This window comes from Elaeis guineensis, chromosome 5 (genome assembly GCF_000442705.2).
Source record: "Elaeis guineensis isolate ETL-2024a chromosome 5, EG11, whole genome shotgun sequence".
Lineage (NCBI taxonomy): Eukaryota > Viridiplantae > Streptophyta > Magnoliopsida > Arecales > Arecaceae > Elaeis > Elaeis guineensis.
Window position 1 is genome coordinate 47,109,882 of NC_025997.2, and position 20,455 is coordinate 47,130,336.

Below are 20,455 nucleotides of genomic sequence, written 5' to 3' on the forward strand. Positions count from 1 at the left end.
AATCCAAACTTATTCCTTTTAGATTTGATCCAAACCACCTTCCATGTAAGAAAGAAGAGAGGAGACCTTTTGTGAACGTGGGAGAGATCTGGGAGAGGGCTTTTGTCGCATAAAATAAGTGGAGATTGGCGTTGAATAAGAGAGAGGGTGTGGAGAAGGTTTATGTGGCGCAAGGTGGAATCCTAGTCCTACTATGATTCTGTCTCATAACTTGTTTTAATTTGGTTTTCCAAACCAAATCAAATCAAAATTAGATCAACCCAATTAAAATAGGTCTTAACCCAATTAAGAACCTAATTTAATCAGATTAAATTATATTTAAATCTGATTTAATTTTCTAATCAAATTAGAAATTAGATTGACCCAAGTCCTAGTTGAACTAGGACTAGTTTTTCCTTGCACTTGGCTTATCCAATAAACCAATTGGACTTGATCCAATCAAACCCAAACCAAATTTAATTAAATCATATTTAATTAGACTTAATCTCATCCCATTGGCTTAATCAAATTAAGCCAATTAGCAATCAAATTGCTAATCGATCCTCCTGCAACACTTGCACTGGGTTAAATATCAATCGTATTGATCATCTAACCCTAGAACGATTCTTAATCATTGATCAGCCATCCGATCGGATCATGAACTCTAATATGTGTGACCTCATAGGTCCGAACCTAAGCCGGTAGCATAGGAACAAATTTCTATACCAATCGAAGTGACCGTCTAGCAATAGTACCCAACGACCGGATAGGTCGAATGTGTAGAACAACATCCTTAGAACCCATGTCGATATAGTTTTCATATAATTCATCCCCTTGACCAAAATGATCATAGGACACCCCAGAGCTCAACTGTCAACTCTGATCAGGTTGTCCACATTGTATTTCAAAATATCAAATCCATCTGATGGATTACCCTGGCCAAGGTTTTGCTAAATTGAAATACAGCGACTCATTCTTCTCCAACTCTTGGAGTGGTCAATCCCATCTCGATCACACTCTGACTTTGCAAGTACTTGACTGTGTCCATAAGCCTTCCGTTCCTGAATTAGAAATTCAGTTAGTCCAGTACCAAAGCACAGTGAGTTGCTTGCAAGTCACTGAGGCGATCTCAGGTCTAAGGGACACTTATACCTATATCCCATCAGAGATATTCTCGACAGTAGAATACTCTGGAGTTGGTCACGTTCAATGATGATGTACCCTTACATCTCACCTGTATGCCATACCAGTGTCTCCACACTCCTTGGTTAAGAGGACAACCAACCCATATGGCCTACAGCGACCTATGCTCGATAGAAGCTGTCGTCCTTATTAACAGCCTATCATTTGGTCGTGAACAGTTTTAAAGACTAATCGATAAATCCTCTCTTTATCGAACCTAAATAGTCCTAAGGACTTCATCATAACAACGGAGTTCATTAGAAGATGAAAGCTTATGATGAAGATGCCAAATATATTTTATTTATTAACAAATCAATTACAATACTTGGTTGCTCAACTGTCAACAGCTTAACGATTGGCTTTTTGAGACACATTTCCCAACAGGGCGGACTCCACCCAAGTTTCTACGGTGGTCGACCACCTTCTAGTCTTCGTCCGGACTCCTACGGGAGCCGGACTTCTTCCCCGAACTCCGACTGTAGGTAGTCTTCATCCGGACTCCTACGGGAGCCGAACTTCGTCCCCGACTCCAGCTGCAGGAAGACTTCATCCGGACTCCCATGGGAGCCGGACTTCATCCCCGACTCCGACTGCAGGAAGACTTCATCTGGACTCCTACGGGAGCCGGACTTCATCCCCGACTCTGGCTGCAGGAAGACTTCATCCAGACTCCTACGGGAGCCGGACTTCATCCCCGACTCTGGCTGCAGGAAGACTTCATCCAGACTCCTACGGGAGCCGGACTTCATCCCCGACTCCGACTGCAGGAAGACTTCATTCGGACTCCTACGGGAGCCGGACTTCGTCCCCAACTCCGACTGCAGGAAGATTTCATCCGGACTCCTACGGGAGCCGGACTTCATCCTCGACTCTGGCTGTAGGAAGACTTCATCCGGACTCCTACGGGAGCCGGACTTCGTCCCCAACTCCGACTGCAGGAAGACTTCATCCGGACTCCTACGGGAGCCGGACTTCATCCCCGACTCCGGCTACAGGAAGATTTCATCCGGACTCCTACGGGAGCCGGACTTCATCCCCGACTCTGACTGTAGGAAGACTTCATCCGGACTCCTACGGGAGCCAGACTTCGTCCCCGACTCCGACTGCAGGAAGACTTCATCCGGACTCCTACGGGAGCCGGACTTCATCCCTGGCTCCGACTGCAGGAAGACATCATTCGGACTCCTACGGGAGCCAGACTTTCGTCCAGAACTCCTGTTGCAGGTAGACCTCATCCGAACTCCTTCAAAGGCCGAACTCCGAACTTCTACCGCAAGCGATCTACCCCGAGCTTCTGCTACAAGCAGTCTACTTCAAATTTCTACTACGAGCGGTCCGCGTCGGATTTTCACTATAAGCCTTCACCCGAGCTCCCATTGTGGATGCATTCCTTTCGGATCTCCATTGCAGGCAGGCTTCGGCCGAGTTTCCTCGACAAATGATCCCCATCCGGGCTTCTATGGAGATCGGACTCCGATCGAACTCCTGTAGTGGATAAACTCCGGACGAACTCCTACGGCACACGGATTGCAGCAGCTGGACCCCTCCAGCAGATGAACCTCTCCAGCGCCATCCGACATCCGCTGCTGGTCGACCCTTTGCCGAATTCTATGTGAAACCGAACTTCATCTATGGAAAGCCTCTGACTGAGCTCCTACAGCGAATGGCCCTCGCCTGTAGTATTAACGCCCAACAGCACCCAACGGTAGAAGGCTCGCCAGCAACATCCGAGCTCCTCTCAGATGGATAGCTACCTCTCTCCGCCAGATGCTTCAACTGAGCTTCGGTCGACAGGCCTGGACTCCCTAACAGGTTACAGTAATGGCCACGACTCTGCTCCACCTCCTGCGATGGATTCCGCACAGCTCCACCACTCCTCACAACAGGCTCCACGCGGCAGGCCGCAGTAATGGCCACAACTCTACTCCATTTCCTGCGACGGATACCGTGTGGCTCCACAACTCTCTGGCAGGCCACAGTAATGGCCACGACTCTGCTCTACTTCCTGCGACGGATTTCGCGCGGCTCCTCCACTCTCTGGCAAGTCGTGACAACGGATGCCGCTCCACTCCCCGTGACTGGCTCCACATGGCAGGCCATAGTGATAGCCACGACTCCACTCCAACACTCTTCGTAACAAACTCCTCCTGGCCCCGAACGGCCCATTACCAGGCAGTTGCAGACGTCGCTATCAGTCTATTGCACCCTCCGCCTATAAAAAGGGGACCCCAGATACGTTATTCTCTAAGCTCTAATTTCCATCTCGAAACTCTGCTAAAATTTTCATTCGAGCACTCCATTCTTGTTAAGGCAGAGAACTGACTTGAGCGTCGGAGGGTCTTGCCGGAGCAACCCCAACTCTGGTTTAGACTTCCTTTGCAGGTCCCAGCGGCGACCGCGACTCCCCCGACTCCAGCTTCTCTGACACCGGCAGATTTTTGCACCAACAGGATTGGCGCTAGAGGAAGGGCTGTGTCTTCACAGTACCCTTGTTCTTGAAGGAGCGCTCAACGGGACCGCCTCCGGTTATCTTCTCCGACATCCTCCACTAGATCCTCGCCCGATGCCTCCCCGCAAAGCATCCACTCGGCGATCCATGACCTCCGCAGCCAGATCTCAGGCTCCGGCCTCACCTCCAGTTTCCCAGCCTCCTCCTCCTCCTCCGGTGACAGCAGTCGGTATGGAGCAGTCCGATGATCGACCTCCGATCGATTTCGCCAACACCATCTCGGGAGAATCCCGGCAAGGAACAACCGGTGTATTGGCCGGACCTCCCAAGCGACAAAGGATTGAGGAATCCATAACCTTTACTGAAGAAGACGCTCGGAGAGTTCAATTCCCTCACAACGATGCGGTTGTAGTTTCTTTAAATATAGCCAATTACGACGTGCGCCGCATTCTTGTCAACAATGAAAGTTCGGCCGACATTTTGTTCTATGACGCCTTCTCAAAAATGTCCATCCTTGATGGTCATTTGGGGCCGATTAGCTCCCCTCTGGTAGGGTTTATCGGTGATGCTGTCCCGGTGGAGGGGGTAATAACTTTGACTGTAGCTGTGGGTAGATATCTAAGACAATCTAGGGCTTTGGTGGATTTTCTGGTGGTGAAGGCGTCGTCAGCCTACAACGCAATCCTTGGCCGACTTGGCCTCAACGCTCTCCGGGCTGTGGTGTCAACCTATCATCTAAAATTGAAATTTTCTACTAACCAGGGGGTCAGAGAAGTCAAGGGAGACCAGGCCCTGGCCAGACACTGCTACAACATAGCCTTGCAAAGAAGTGACCAATCTGATCTCTGTCCGGTTGATGGATTGGACGCCCGCAATGATCTCACTGAGGAAAGGGGCGGCCCAATTGAAGATCTGGTTTCGATCCCTTTGAATGATGGGAATACGGAGCATGTGGTGAAGATCGACTCCAACCTGGGAGAAGAGGTGCGGACGCACCTTACTGATTTCTTACGAAAGAATGCGGATGTTTTCGCTTGGGTTCCAGCAGACATGCCGGGGATTGACGCAGAAGTCATGGAACATCGTCTGGCCGTCGATCCAAAGCATCGACCGACGAAAGAAAAAATCCGAGGTCATGCACTGGAGAGGAAGAAAGCGATAGCCGAGGAAGTAGATAAACTCCTGAAAGTCGAATTCATTAGAGAAGTCAATTATCCTGACTGGATTTCCAACGTCGTCCTAGTCAAAAAGGCAAACGGTAAGTAGAGGATGTGTATAGACTTCAAAAAGCTAAATAAAATCTGCCCAAAGGATAGCTACCCTTTGCCCAGGATTGATCAACTGGTGGACGCAACCTCGGGCCATGAGCTTCTCACCTTTATGGATGCATTCTCTGGCTATAATCAAATCAGAATGGCGTCGGAAGATGAAGAAAAGACTGCTTTCATTACTAACCATAGTCTTTACTGTTACAGAGTCATGCCTTTCGGCCTCAAAAATGCAAGTGCGACCTATCAGCGGCTAGTGAACAAAATCTTCAAGGAGTAGATCGGCCGCAGCATGGAGGTCTATGTGGATGACATGCTCGTGAAAAGCAAATCTTTAGCGAACCATATCGTCGATCTCGAGGAGACCTTCGGTGCCCTCCGGAAATATAAGATGAAGCTGAACCTGACTAAGTGTGCTTTCGGAGTGACCTCGGAAAAGTTTCTGGGCTTCATGGTATCGGGGCACGGGATTGAAGCCAATCCAGAGAAAATTCATGCCATCCAGAAGATGGCCGCTCTGAAGTCGATAAAAGAGGTTCAGCACCTTACAGGGAGGGTGGCAGCTCTGAATCGCTTCGTTGTGAGGTCGGCCGAATGGTGCTTATCCTTCTTCCATACCCTCAAGCGGTCGAGGAACTTCTGTTGGACCACTGAGTGTCAACAGGTGTTCGAAGAACTAAGGAGCTACCTCGACTCGCCTCCACTATTGGCGAAGCCTGAGCTAGGGGAGGAGCTGTTCTTGTATCTGGCGGTCTCCCCTATGGCTCTTACAGCAGTTTTTGTCAAGGAAGAAGCAAAAATTCAACGGCCAATCTACTACATCAGTCGCGCGTTGAGAGATGCCAAAACCAGGTATACTAAATTAGAGAAACTAACTTACGCCCTGTTGACTGCAGTCCGGAGGCTCCGACCTTACTTTCAAGGGCACACCGTAACGTTGCTCACCGACCAGCCGATCAAGACGGTTCTGCACCGGGCAGATGCCTCCGGGAGGATAGCGAAATGGGCGATCGAGCTCACAGAATTCGATATCAACTATCAACCTAGACCGACAGTGAAAGCCCAAATATTGACAGATTTTATAGTAGAATGCACTATCTCGGAGGAGGCCGAACCTGAACAAGGTGAAATTAACGGCCTAGAGCCCCGACCGAACTCCTCTAAAGAAGAAGCAGACCTCCCTGATTGCTTTTGGGCCCTCTACATGGATGGATCCTCCAACATGTCGGGCGCAGGCGCGGGCCTGATCTTGATCAGCCTGGAGGGGATCGTCGCGGAGTACGTGCTACACTTCGAATTCTCTGCAACAAACAATGGAGTGGAATACGAAGCTCGGATCGTAGGATTGAGGATCGCCAAAGAATTGGGAGTAGAGCGGCTCCAAGTTCACAGTGACTCCCAATTGGTAGTGGGACAAGTCAGCAAAAACTACGAAGCACGAGAGGACAGCATGGCTAGGTATCTTGAAAAGATAAAGGAGCTCGTCCCCGCCTTTAGTAGCTTCAACATCAGGCAGATTTCAAGAATGAAAAATACCAGGGCCGATCTTTTCTCTAAGCTGGCTACCCTGGCTCCAGCTGAATTGCCCAAGGGTGTTCTCTTTGAAGTTCTGAAGTGCCCAAGTATGGAAGAATTGCGGTCCGTGATGGAAATTGATCATGAGTCCAGTTGGATCGACCCACTGGTGGCATATCTCAGAGACGGAATTCTCCCTCATAATGCAAAAGAAGCTCGGAAGCTCAGAAACAAGCCTCCCGATACATCCTTTATGAGGACAAGTTGTACAAGAGATCATACTCTTTGCCCCTTTTAAAATATCTCCGACCTTCGAAAGCTGACTACGCCTTGTGGGAGGTGCATGAAGGATTCTGCGGGAGCCATCTGGGGGCTAGATCCTTATCCCACAAGTTGCTCCGCCAAGGATATTACTGGCTGATGATGTATCGTGACTCCATTGAATACGTCAGAAAGTGTGACCGATGTCAGAGATATGCCAACATCCAGAGACAGCCCGCCGCCGAGCTTACACCCTTGAGCGCCCCATGGCCGTTCGCGCAATGGGGAATGGATATCCTTGGACCCTTTCCCATGGCGTCGGGGCAGAGGAAGTTCCTCTTGGTAGCAATAGACTATTTCACCAAGTGGGTTGAAGCCGAATCGCTGGCGAAAATCACAGAAGCTAAAGTGCAAGACTTCGTCTGGAAGTCAATCGTTTGCAGGTTCGGCCTGCTGAGAACCCTAATTACTGATAACGGACGGCAATTTGCGGGAGCGAGATTCATCGAATTTTGTGAAGACCTAAACATCTCCCACAACTTCACATCGGTAGCCCATCCTCAGGCCAACGGTGAAGCCGAAGTGACCAACAGAACTCTGCTGCAAGGAATCAAGACAAGGTTCGAAAAAGTGAAGGGAACTTGGGCAGACGAACTTTATCATGTGTTGTGGGCATACCGAACTACCCAAAGACCAGCAGATGATAACTTTTCTACCTAGACTCCATCGGCTGTGCTCCGATCTTCTCCACCCCCTCCATCTCCTCTCCACTTTGCACAACCCGTTTGGATGACTACTGTCATGGCCCGGCCCAAGTAACAAACCCCAGCCCAAACAAAAAAAAAAAAAAAACAAAAGAGAACACTCTCTTCAGGAGTCTTCTTCCTCCTCTCACTGTCTCCCAACCGGAGTTAAAAAGAGGCCCACTCTGACTCTATTTAAGGGGAGAACCCTCCTCTCTCCCTCTCACCGGAGAACCCGAAGTCCATCAGCGGCAATCGTCAGAAAATCATCACGGAAGACTGACTCTGTGCCCGTCTAATTTTCATGCCGAAAAGCTTCGCCGGCGTCGAAGGTGAGCCTCCTCCCCTTCCTCTCTTTTCCTCTTTTCTTCCCGTGCCCATGTGCACGATCGTCGGTGATCGGAGTCACTGGATTTTGTTGCGGAAGAAACCTTTGTTTTTACCCTCTTTTCTTTGATTTTTCGGACGCCGGTGGTTGCCGTCGGCCACCAGTTTGGGTCCTTCCGAGCCACCCGTCATCGTCCTTTTATCACCGGCCAGTCTCGTATCGATCGACAGTCGGTCGGTCGACTAATCGAGGGGATTGTGAGGTCCCCTGTTTCGACCCAAAAGAAGCCGCAGGAAGAAGAAGGAAGAAAAAGAAAAAAATAAAAAATAAAAAATAAAATAAAAATATATATATATAGACTCTCTCCTCTCTCTCTCTCCTTCTTTTTTTCTCTCTACTTTCTCTCTCTACTTTCTCTCTCTAAATTATTTCTCTCTCCTAAGATTTTTTAAAATTTTGAGAAGAATGATGATGAATTTAAATGATCCTAGTGATGGATTTTGATCTGCGATCGCCGGACGGTACACCAGCATCCATTTTGATCAGATTAGGTATTTTTAAAATTCTATTTTTCATAATTTTATTGAATTATCTACATGATAATCTTAGCATGATTTGATCTGATCGATCGAATTTGTTGAATCATATTGTCTGAGGAGTCCAAGATGAATTTTCTCTCTCTAAAATTTTCTCTCTCTAAACCATTTCTCTCTCGATCGATTTCTCTCTCTAAAAAAAAGATTAGTCAATCAAAATTTTTTTTTTAATATTTTTGATCTAATGAAGAATGCTGATCTATGATTGTCGGACAACGTACTAGCACCCACCTTGATCAGATCAAATATCTTTAGATTTTATCACCCATGATTCTATTGAATTATTCATATGATAATTTCAGCATGATTTGATTAATTTATCTTGATCTGATCAATCAAATTTGTTAAACTGTATCGTCTGATTAGTATAGTTCATCTTCATGAATTTCTCTCTCTAGAATTGTATCTCTTTAGAAGTTTATTTTTTTAGAATTTATCAAGAAAAAAAATTTTATTTTGATGAGTTTGAATGATTCTAGTGAAAGCATTCTGATCCGTGGTTGTCATGTAGTATACCAGCACCTTGATCAGATCATGAATCCTTAGATTTGATCATCCATGATCCCGATCTAGCCATGACTTGATTTGATCATGTTGATTTCACCAATCGAGATATTGGACTAATCGTAATGTTGGATTATGTCACCTGATCAATTCAAATTGTACCTCATAAATTTTTTCTTCTCTGATTTTCTCTCTCTACTTGATTTTATGAAACCAATAAAGAAACCTCGATCCTATCATTTCGAATCCAATTTGATCTGATAGTCAAACTTTGGATCGTCTATGTTCTAATTAGATTTTGATTAGATGAAATTAGATGATAAGACCCAATCTAAATCGTTGAAATATGGTATTCGTATTCTTTCTGATTATTGAATTTGATTTCGTATAGGTATCATTGACACCTGATAATCAGATATTGTGATATGGTTTATGAACTGAAGAATTTTGGAAGAAAATTTATAAAATTATGTAGATTTATTAGAATGCGTTCGAGGTAAGTAATATTTTACTTTTTCTAGATTTATCAGCAAATTATAATATATTTTTTTTCTGACATGATTTATGAAACGATGTATAGATTGAATGAATGATATTTTGTTATGAAAATATCATATTTTGATATGTTATAGTGAAGCATGATTGAACATATTGATCTCATGATGCATTATATTGATTGATTTTGATACTATATGATTATATTTTCTTATCAAAATTAGAATATGAAATATAATTTATGAAGAATTCTGATATAAGAACAATATAAATTGACAACCTGACTATGTAAAGGACCCCGCCAATGGGGACATATACGTTGGCAATTGATTTGTCTCGAAGATTTATGTCGTCAGAGAGACCAGCGACAAACTGCTAGAGAGACCAGCGGTTCTGAAGGACTTTACTGCTAGATGATTCGTAGCTCACCACAAGAAGATACACAGTATTATGACCCTGCCATAGAAAAAATATGGTCATAACTCATGGTTGATGAAAAGAATTTAAGAATGAAAGAAATTGAAATATCGAAAAAAACTCAAATTTTGAAAAAAAATAAATTTGGCATGAATTATGTTGCATAATTGAAATTGATTTCGAATTGATGAACTCTATATGCTTATTTTCTATAAATGATTATTTACTTAAATGCCTGATGAAACCTGTTGAAAGTGATCATTGCTTATTAAGCTGTCTAGCTCATTACCTCCTGTTGGTGCAAAAATCCATCAGCGTCGGAGAAGCTGGAGCTAGGATGACCGCGGCTACCGTCGGGACCTGCAAAGAAAGTCTAAACCGGAGTTGGGGGTGCTCCGGCAAGACCCTCTGACGCTCAAGTCAGTTCTCTGCCTCAACAAGAATGGAGTGCTCGAATGAGAATTTTAGTAGAGTTTTGAGATAGAGATTAGAGCTTAGAGAATAATGTATCTGAGGTCTCCCTTTTATAGGCAGAGGGCGTAACAGATTGACAGCGACGTTTGTAACCACCTGGTAGTGAGCCGTTCAGGGCCATAAAAAGTTTGTTGCGGAGAGTAGTGGCGTCAGGGGCTGTTCAGAGCCACGTGGAGCTTGTCACGGGGAGTGGAGTGGTGTTTGTTGTCGTGACTTGCCAGAGAGTGGTGGAGCCGCATGGAATCCGATGCAGGGAGTGGAGCAGGGTGGCGGCTCTTGTCATGGCTTGTCAGAGAGTTAGAATCTATCGGTCAAAGCTCGGCTAGGATGCCTGATGAAGCAGAGTGGCCCTTCACTTCGTCGTTCTAGGAGAGGCCCGGATGTTCCAAGGTCGCTGATATTTCAGACGAAAGTCATCTGCTGTAGGAGCTCGGACGAAAGCTTTCTGTTGGTGACGTCCGGTTTCATGCGAAACTCGGTAGAAGGTCGACCGGTGATGGATTTCGGATGGCGTTGGAGAGGGTCACCCGTTGGGAGGGGGTCTGGAGGGTTCTAAGGAAATCCGATCGACGCTGTTGAAGTCCGGTTGACATTATTTGAGGTCGATGGCTGGGGAGGTACGACAGACACAGGGGGCAATTGGCTGTTGGGGGAGCCCGGCTGCTGGAACCCGTCTGTCGTAGAAGTTCGTCCGACATCTATCCGCTACAGAAGTTTGGTCGGAGTCTGATTCTCGTAGAAGTCCGGATGGGGATCGCTTATTGAAGAAGCTCGGCTAAAGTCCGCCTGCAACAGCAGTCCGGAAGGAATTCGTTCACAATAGAAGCTCGGATGGAGGCTTACAGTGGAGATCCGACGTGGACCGCTCGTAGTAGAAATTCGGAGTAGGTCGCTTGTAATAGAAGCTTGGAGTAGACCATTTGTGGTAGGAGTTCGAAGTAGAGATCCCACTAGCGGAGCCTGTTCGTTGTAGAAGTTCGGACGAAATCCTCCTGCAATGAAAGTTCGGGGCAGAAACCTGGCTCTCTCAGGAGCCCGAGCGAAATCCAGAAGGCGGTCGGCCGCTGTAGAAATATAGATGAAGCCCGATCGCTATAGGGATCTGCCATTGGGGAAGTTCGGCCATGATGAAATCCGGAGGAAGTTCGGACTAGAGTCGATCGTGGTTGGGAGAAGTCTGAAGAGATTCAGAGATCAGTCGATCATCGTGAGATGTCGGCTGATAATGGAGCCTGGAGGGCACTTGAAGCAGTCCGATGGACGGTCGAAGGAGCTTGCCATTAGAGAAGTCTGGAGGGTTCAATGGGAGCTCGCCCGTCGGAGGAGTTTGGTCGACATTGTGGAAATTCAACTGCCGGAGAAATTCGAAAAAATGCCGCACAAAGTTGGAGGGATCTCGGGAGAGTTGGCCTCTTATGAACTTCAGCTGGGGGTATTTTATACCCTACACCAGTCCCCCTACTTTCGAGTTCGAGTTTTGAATGAAGGAAGTACAGAAAAATTTTCACAGCCGAAGTTGCCCCCTTGATTTTCATGCGCGATCGTTCTCAGATATTTTGGCATTTTGCGTGCGTGTGCTGGTCTTTTTGGATCGAAGCAATCCGAAGGGAATTTTCAGAATCCCCGCTGGCACGTTGCCCTGGGCGATCTGAAGACTTTTCGAAAACCTCCGTTGGAGTGCTGCCCTAGGCGATCCGAAGAGGCTTTTCGGAATCCCCGCTGGAGCGCCCCCTATGTACCTCCTAATAATGGCCCCGTCAACAGTCAACCGCTCGCTGTGGTGAGTGGGACACGTGGCGAGCGGTGGTCGGCCTGGGGACATCCGCCATCATTACTGCATTGGGTCCTGTTGTCTATTTAAGCCCACTCCTCTCCTCCAGGGGCTTCACTTCGCCTGAAAGTTCAGTTGGTGCTCTTTTTCTTCCTGAGAGCTCTGCTCCTCTCCATCATCCTTTTCGGCCTTAGGTGTTCTTTGAGTCAACTCCCACCATTTTTGCCGCCTTCCTGCTTCCCTCGGGCCAATCCAGGTTGGTCCCAAAACTTCTTTGCTCTCTCATCATTTTGTGGTTCCTTCTTCTTCTTGCTCCGTCTGTGTAGCTTCCGAGAGTTTATCGACAGTCTTCCCTCGATTTTTTAGGATTTTTCTTCTCCTTCTCTCTCTCCCCCCTTTTCTCTTCTTTCTTCTTTTCTTTTTTTTTTTTTTTTTTGACCTCTCCCCCTTGTCTTCTTGTTGTAGGCATGGACGCGGAGGGCGCGGAAGCCGTACAACTGCTGGCCAGGGGCCTCAAGGCCTACAAGAGAAAAGGCACCGCAACCACCGAGCTGGCAAAGAAGATCAGAATGGGAGAGGCGAGCTCAGCCATACCTGCCCAGACTACCCTTGCTGCTAACGTCCCTTTGGACGCCGAGCCTTCAGTTCTCCGAGTCTTTTCATGAAATTCTCCCGCAGAGGTTCTCGTTCTAGAGGTCCGTCCCGAGGGGTGCCAGGGGTCGAAAAGAGGAGAAAGTTCAGCGGCTACCGAGCTACCATTGAAGACTTCTTCGGCTTCGAAGAGGGCCCGAAGAAGAATTCCTTCAACAACAGGGATTTAATAAAGAAGCTGGTAGGCAGGTGCATCTCGCCCGAGGATCTTGAAGTAGCCAACTTGGGTGACATCGATCGAGGGAGTGGAGTTGTCGCCACGAGCAACGGCGGACTTCTTGACATCGTCGGGGATGAGGGACCGGAGGTGGTCGACGTTGATGGTGAGATGGTAGAACTTGTTGCGGAGGTGGTGGAAGTAGCGCATGCCGACCTTGCCGAAGTACCCGGGATGGTACTTGTCGGAGAGGATGCGGTGGTGGTGCATGCCTCCGGCGTTACCGCGGCCACCAGGGTGCTTCCGGTTCTTCTTGAAGCGGGTCGTCATCGCCGCCGCTGCCGTTCCCTGGGCTTTATCCTGCATTCTTCTTCTTAAGGTTAGGATTTTGGAAACGGAGCGGAACGGGGTGAAGAGCGAAAGTCGGCGGTTTCACCGGATGTATCGGGAGATATTGCTGAGAAAGATGGAGCTAGAAGGGGAAGTCGAAGACTTGAAGCAGTCTCCAATAAGGACCTGCAACTGAGAGCTCGAAGTCAGAAGAAGCCGAGCTCCTTGAGAGCTCTTCTTAACTTTTGTCCTTCTATGTAATCTTTTTCCTTTCTTGTAGTTTTTCTTTTTTGGCCTCCGGGGCTTGATAATGTATACTTTGATAATGAAATGAAAAGGAGATTCTCCATTACCTTATTCATTTTTGCATTAAGTTATCGTTTACCGAATTCCTCTTGCCTTTTGTCTTGTTCGATGTCGTTATTGTTTAGTGGTTTCTGATTGTCGTCGTGTCGATTTGTCCTTTTGGTTTGTCGCCTTAGGTTCGAGCTCAGGAGTCCGAACTTTTCGTTATCTCGAGGAGGTTGGTTTATCTTTGACTTGTGTTGACTTCCCTCTTAGAGACTGGGGGTTTTTGGGAGGAATCTCCTTCCTCGTTGAGACGAGGTTCCCTGTAGCTCATTTTTTATTTATCACTGGTGTAGTTCGTCGCTTTTTCTTTTCGCTTCCCCTTTCTTCTGTGTTTGAGTGAGGGTCTTCCCTCTGCTCTTGACGGGATCGTGAGAGTGTAGAAGAGTCATTGGGGAAGGTTTCCTCCTTATCGATCAACCGAATCTCTGCTTGCATCAAGACGAGGTTCTCCCCTTGTTCCCGACAATCAGTTTCAGCTCGTGTTAGGATGAGGTTCTCCTCCTGTTCCTAACAAGGCTGTGGGGGCACGTAAGGGCCGTTGTAAGGGCCTCTCCCCCCATCCAGTCTTTAAGAAATCGGGCCTCCGATTTTGCTCATGTTAGGATGAGGTTCCCCTCCTATTCCTAATGAGGCTGTGGGGACACATAAGGGCCGTTGTAAGGGCCTCTCCCCCCATCCAGTCTTTAGAAAATCGGACCTTCGACTTTGCTCATGTTAGGACGAGGTTCTCCTCCTGTTCCTAACAAGGCTGTGGGGGCACATAAGGGCCGTTGTAAAGGCCTCTCCCCCCATCTGGTCTTTAGGAAACCAAGCCTTCGACTTTGCTCATGTTAGAATGAGGTTCTCCTCCTGTTCCTAACAAGGCTGTGGGGGCACATAAGGGCCGTTGTAAGGGCCTTTCTCTCCATCCGATCTTTAGGAAATCGGGCCTTCGACTTTGCTTATGTTAGGACGAGGTTCTCCTCCTGTTCCTAACAAGGCTGTGGGGGCACATAAGGACCGCTATAAGGGCCTCTCCCCCCATCCAGTCTTTAGAAAATCAGACCTTCGACTTTGCTCATATTAGGACAAGGTTCTCCTCCTGTTCCTAACAAGGCTGTGGGGGCACATAAGGACCATTGTAAGGGCCTCTCCCCCCATCCGATCTTTAGAAAATCGGGCCTTCGACTTTGCTCATGTTAGGATGAGGTTCTCCTCCTGTTCCTAACGCGCTTAATTTCGTTTGTATGGGGGAGTTATTTCATTCGTAGATTTTTTGAACCCTATAGCCGCGGAAGGTCTGCTCCCCATTGGGGTCCCCTTGAAACGAAGTTGATAATCTCAATTGGAGGCTGATCTTCTGGCTGCTCCTCCCTCCTTGGCGGTTTCGATTGTGGCAGGGCCCTAGGCCGATCTTCTTTTCCTTCAAGTCGGCGTCGAATGAACCTGTCGAGCCGACCTCGCTTGATGAGCTCATCGATCTCATCTTGGAGCTGAATACATTCCTCCATATCATGGCCGTGGTCACGATGATAGAGGCAGAATTTATTCAGATTGTACTTTTCGGGGTGCGAGCGCATCCTCTCCAGCCTTAGGAGCTGCTCCCTAACCTCCATCAGTACTTGAGTTTTCGATGCGTTGAGAGGGGCATAGCTGTGGAATCTTTCAGGAGGAGAGCCTCGTCGAACTCGACGGTTCGGGCTTCTCTGTTTATGAGTTCGGGGAGGAGTCCGGACGTGCCTATGTTCGGGAGGAGTTCGAGAATGTGGTCGAGCTTCACTCGACCCTTTTTCGACTGCGGGCTTACTTGAGTCTCCCGCCTGCCGCTCTCTCGCGGTCTCCTCGTCCTTCATCTTGAAGGCTTCTTCTGCTCGGGCATATCCTTCGGCCCGAGCCAGCAAATCGATAAAATTCCTGGGGTACTTCATTTTTAGGGAGAACAGAAGGTCGTTCTTTTGAAGGCCACCTTTCAGAGCGGCCATCGCGATCGATTGGTCCAAGTTTTGGACCTCCAATGCGGTGACGTTGAAACGGTTGACGTAAGCCCGGATGGACTCCCCCTCCCTCTGCTTGATGTTGATGAGGGACTCCGAACCCCTCCGGAGACGCCGGCTGCTAACAAAATGAGCCGCAAACTGGTGGCTCATCTGATCAAAGGAAAAGATGGTACCTGACTTCAATGCCGAGTACCAGTTCCTTGCTGCTCCCTTCAGGATGGATGGAAAAGCTCGGCACAGGATGGCGTTCGGCGTGCCATGGAGCAGCATCATTGTCCGGAAGGCCTCCAGGTGGTCGACTGGATCCGAGGTTCCGTCGTAGCTTTCGAATTGAGGGAGCTTGAAGTTTGGCGGGATCGGTTCCTGCATGATCATTTAAGAGAAGGGAGGGTCAGTACAGATATCTTCACCATAAGTGGAGGGAGAGTGGCAGAGTTCCTCGATCCATCGGTTCATCTCTTGGAGCCTTCGATCCAGGAAGTTCTCTTGACTGCGGATCTCGAGGGTCTTCGGGCAGAATGGAGGTAGAGATCTTCCAGGAGTAGAATCATGATCGGACTGAGGGCTCTCCACCCTCGGATTTATCTTTCCGAAAAAGATGGGGCGACTAGCCCAAGTGGCCCGCCCAACCATCGGATTTTTGAATTCCGGTGATGTTCTCTCCAACCGCACCGATGCCTGCGGCTGTTGTTGCTATTGCATGGCCTGCACTGCTTCAGCGAGGCCTCTGACCTGCTGAACCAGCAGGTCGAATTGCTCCGCGCCGACCGCCATCGTCGGAGGAGGAGGAGTCTGGGAGACTGGAGGTGAGGCTGGAGCCTGAGATCTGGCTGCAGAAGCCGTGGATCGCCTGGTAGATGCTCTGCGGGGAGGCATTAGGCGAAGATTTAGTAAAGGAAGGAGAAGAGGATGTCGGAGAAGATGACCGGAATCAGTCCCGTTGAGTACTCTTTTAAGAACAAGGGTACCGCGAAGACACGCACCCCTTCCTCTAGCGCCAATTCTATTGGTGCAAAAATCCACCGACGTCGGAGAAGCTGGAGCTGGGATGACCGCGTCCGCCATCGGGACCTGCAAAGAAAGTCTAAACCGGAGTTGGGGGTGCTCCGGCAAAACCCTCCGACGCTCAAGTCAGTTTTCTGCCTCAACAAGAATGGAGTGCTCAAATGAGAATTTTAGCAGAGTTTTGAGATAGAGATTAGAGCTTAGAGAATAACGTATCTGGGGTCCCCTTTTATAGACGGAGGGCGTAACAGATTGACAGCGACGTTTGTAACTGCCTGGTAGTGGGCCGTTCAGAGCCATAAGGAGTTTGTTGCGGAGAGTAGTGGCGTCAGGGGCTGTTCAGAGCCACGTGGAGCTTGTCACGGGGAGTGGAGTGGTGTCTGTTGTCGTGACTTGCCAGAGAGTGGTGGAGCCGCATGGAATCCGTTGCAGGGAGTGGAGCAGGGTGGCGGCTCTTATCGTGGCTTGTCAGAGAATTCGGATCTGTCGGTCGAAGCTCAGCTAGGATGCCTGATGAAGCAGAGCGGCCCTTCACTTCGTCGTTCTGGGAGAGGCCCGGATGTTCCAAGGTCACTGATATTTCAGGCGAAAGTCATCTGCTGTAGGAGCTCGGACGAAAGCTTTCTGTTGGTGACATCCAGTTTCATGCGGAACTCAGCAGAAGGTCGATCGGTGGTGGATTTCGGATGGCGTTGGAGAGGGTCACCCGCTGGGAGGGGGTCTGGAGGGTTCTGAGGAAATCCGGCTGGCGCTGTTGAAGTCCGGCTGACATTATTTGAGGTCGATGGCTGGGGAGGTACGACAGACACCGGGGGCAATTGACTGTTGGGGGAGCCCGACTGCTGGAACCCGTCTGTCGTAGAAGTTCGTCCGACATCTATCCGCTACAGAAGTTCGATCGGAGTCTGATTCTCGTAGAAGTCCGGATGGAGATCGCTTATTGAAGACGCTCGGCTAAAGTCCGCCTGCAACAGAAGTCCGAAAGGAATTCGTTCACAATAGAAGCTCGGATGGAGGCTTACAGTGGAGATCCGACGTGGACCGCTCGTAGTAGAAATTCAGAGTAGGTTGCTTGTAATAGAAGCTCGGAGTAGACCATTTGTGGTAGGAGTTCGAAGTAGAGATCCCGCTAGCGGAGCCTGTTCGTTGTAGAAGTTCGGACGAAACCCTCCTGCAATGAAAGTTCGGGGCAGAAACCCGGCTCTCTCAGGAGCCCGGGCGAAATCCAGAAGGCGGTCGGCCGCTGTAGAAACGTAGATGAAGTCCGATCGCTATAGGGATCTGCCATTGGGAAAGTTCGGCCATTATGAAATCCGGAGGAAGTTCGGACTAGAGTCGATCGTGGTCGAGAGAAGTCTGAAGAGATTCAGAGATCAGTCGATCGCCGCGAGAGGTCGGCTGATAATGGAGCCCGGAGGGCACTTGAAGCAGTCCGATGGACGGTCGAAGGAGCTTGCCATTGGAGAAGTCCGGAGGGTTCAATGGGAGCTCGCCCGTCGGAGGAGTTCGGTTGACATTGTGAAAATTCGACTGCCGGAGAAATCCGGAAAAGATGCCGCACAAAGTCGGAGGGATCTCGGGAGAGTTGGCCTCTTATGAACTTCGGCTGGGGGTATTTTATACCCAACACCTCCTATTTTACTATTTTTATAGATGTTGAGGAATTAAGATGATACAAGATATGAATAGAAGGGTGATCAGAAGCAGAATCTTTATACTTTTATTTTAGGTTGAAAGTCTTGTTGAATTTGATGTAAGGCCTATGAATCATTGTTGAATTTATTGAGATATTAAAGAAAAAATTTAGATCGTTATGTTTTGGATTTAAATTATTGACTTATTATTCCGCTGTTATTTTAGGATAGCATGATAAGATGCCTTGCATGCTTATGGGAAGAGTTTCTATGAGTATGCGGTGGTTGCCATGATCCTCGATTCACAATCTCGAATCGGAGATGTGATAACTATAATGAATTTGCTCGTCGTCTCGATGTAGAGCTTCTGCAGCTTGATGTTGTTCTTGACGATTGTCAGCTCCAAATCGTAAACGTCGATGAAATTAGCTATCGCAGCAATCATCGTGCAGAGTCCTAATTCGATTAGGCCACTAAGTCCAAATTGGGCAAGGAGCCGGTGACGGCAACGAAACCAATTGGAATCAGAACCGAAGCCTTTTCATATCATCGTACGGAGTCCTAATTCGACTTGGAGCCGGTGATATCGCCGAAACCAACCGGAATCGGAAACAAGAGAACGGAACCTTTTATATCATCGTACAGAGAGTCGGCAACCAAGGAAAGCCAACCCTATGGAGCACAGGAAGAAGGAAGCCATGAAGACCTTGGAGAAAGCCGAAGAGTTGTTCAAAGCCGACGACTTACGCGGCGCAGTGATGCTGGCAGAGAAGGCTCGGTGCCTTTTCCCCTCCCTCCCGGGCCTCCTCAACGTGCTGGTCGCCTACCGCATCCATGCCGCTGCCAGGGAAAACAAGCTCCCGTCCGGGGCTACCGACTGGCACGCTGTCCTCGGCGTCCCACCCTCGTCCAACCCCGAGGTGATCAAGCAGCAATACAAGAGCATGCGCCACCTCACTCACCCCGACAAGAGCAAGTCTGCCGCCGCCGAAGGTGCTTTCAAGCTAGTCGAGCAGGCTTGGAGCTGCATAAATTCTTCTTCTTCCCCACATACTTCTGGTTCCACCGCCAGTCTGGAACCCCAAAACATGACATGTCATCCGCCTTTGCCGCTACCTGCTGATCGGTCCGGTGATGCCAAACTGAAACCAGCCACCAGAAATTCTGATGGCAAATTGGTATGCCCATATTGCCAAGCAGAGTTTGGTTTCAAGATTGCAGGGGACAATCCTGTTCTTTGCAAGTGCCAGCGATGCCATGGTTGCGCTGTTGTTACGCCAAAAAACAAATTCACCGATTCAAGCTCTTGTAGACAACCAGAAAATGGTTCACCACCGCAACATACACGGACTTGTTCTCCTCCTCAGTCGAGCATGCCGAACTTTCTGCTGTGCCCTTTCTGCGGGACCGGAAATAGCTACAGAGTGATTGATGGCACCTACTATGTCACTTGCAAGCGTTGTGGTGTTCCTTCTTCCATCAAAAAAGATGGTGCTTCCTTCGACAAAAGTGATCAAACTGGTGGAGCCTCACCGCCGAGCCCACAAACCGACGTAGCACTGTGTCGCAAGTGCCGCACTCCATATGACGGTGAGATACCGAACAACCGGCGGATCCTTCGGAGGTGCAAGCTGTGTGGTTCGTGGGCTTCGATCAAGCTGGAGATCAAGCAAATCAGAGTTCACGAAGATCAGCTGCGCACACTGGCTGCCGAGCTGCCAAACCAGAGTACTCCCGTGGTTCCAGGTAGTGGTGACGAGCCTTCAGATTCGCCGACTGCTGGAGACTTGGTTCGTGGCCCGAGTGGCACGGCTTGCTAGTATACAGGCAAGGGGAATTAGTTGTCGTGGAGATGGGTGGGCCAGCAACATTTTTTGTGATGCCCTTGAGATGGACGTGTGCGAAGTTTGGCTTTTGTTCTCTCCGTCTTTTTCGTTTTTATTTTTAAAAGATTGAACTTTGGATTTGCTGTTATTTTCATCTTTGTCAATAGGGTTACCAGTTTTTGAGGGAAAGGAAGCTCCGTTGCCTAGCCCGTTGTAGATTTTGTTCTTTTGTTAATCAATTCACGTCATTATATTCATGAGTGTTATCAATTTATTGTTGTACCTTCAATCTAAGATTGCGAATTAAAAATCGTATCAATCACCATATTTATAGAGAACATTTCTCACAGGCATGCAAGATATCTCAACATGATATCAAATATATCATAATGAAGATAATTTAAATCATTAAAATTTAAAATTTAATTAACTAATTAGAAACCTAGCTGATAAATAAAATTTAAAAATTTTATATTCATTGAACCTCAAATGATAGTCCTATAAAATATAATAATAACTCTAAATCTAAAATAAAGATATCAA

The 20,455-nt window shown here is 48.2% G+C and overlaps 1 protein-coding gene across 1 annotated transcript; it reads left to right on the forward strand.

The window, feature by feature from the left end:
* Positions 1 to 18,660: 18,660 nt before the first annotated feature.
* On the forward strand, positions 18,661 to 19,986 carry LOC140857812 (uncharacterized). Its single transcript, XM_073257003.1, has one exon. The coding sequence runs from the start codon at positions 18,761 to 18,763 to the stop codon at positions 19,904 to 19,906; it is 1,146 nt and encodes a 381-aa protein (XP_073113104.1). The 5' UTR covers positions 18,661 to 18,760; the 3' UTR covers positions 19,907 to 19,986.
* The last annotated feature ends 469 nt before the right edge of the window (positions 19,987 to 20,455 follow it).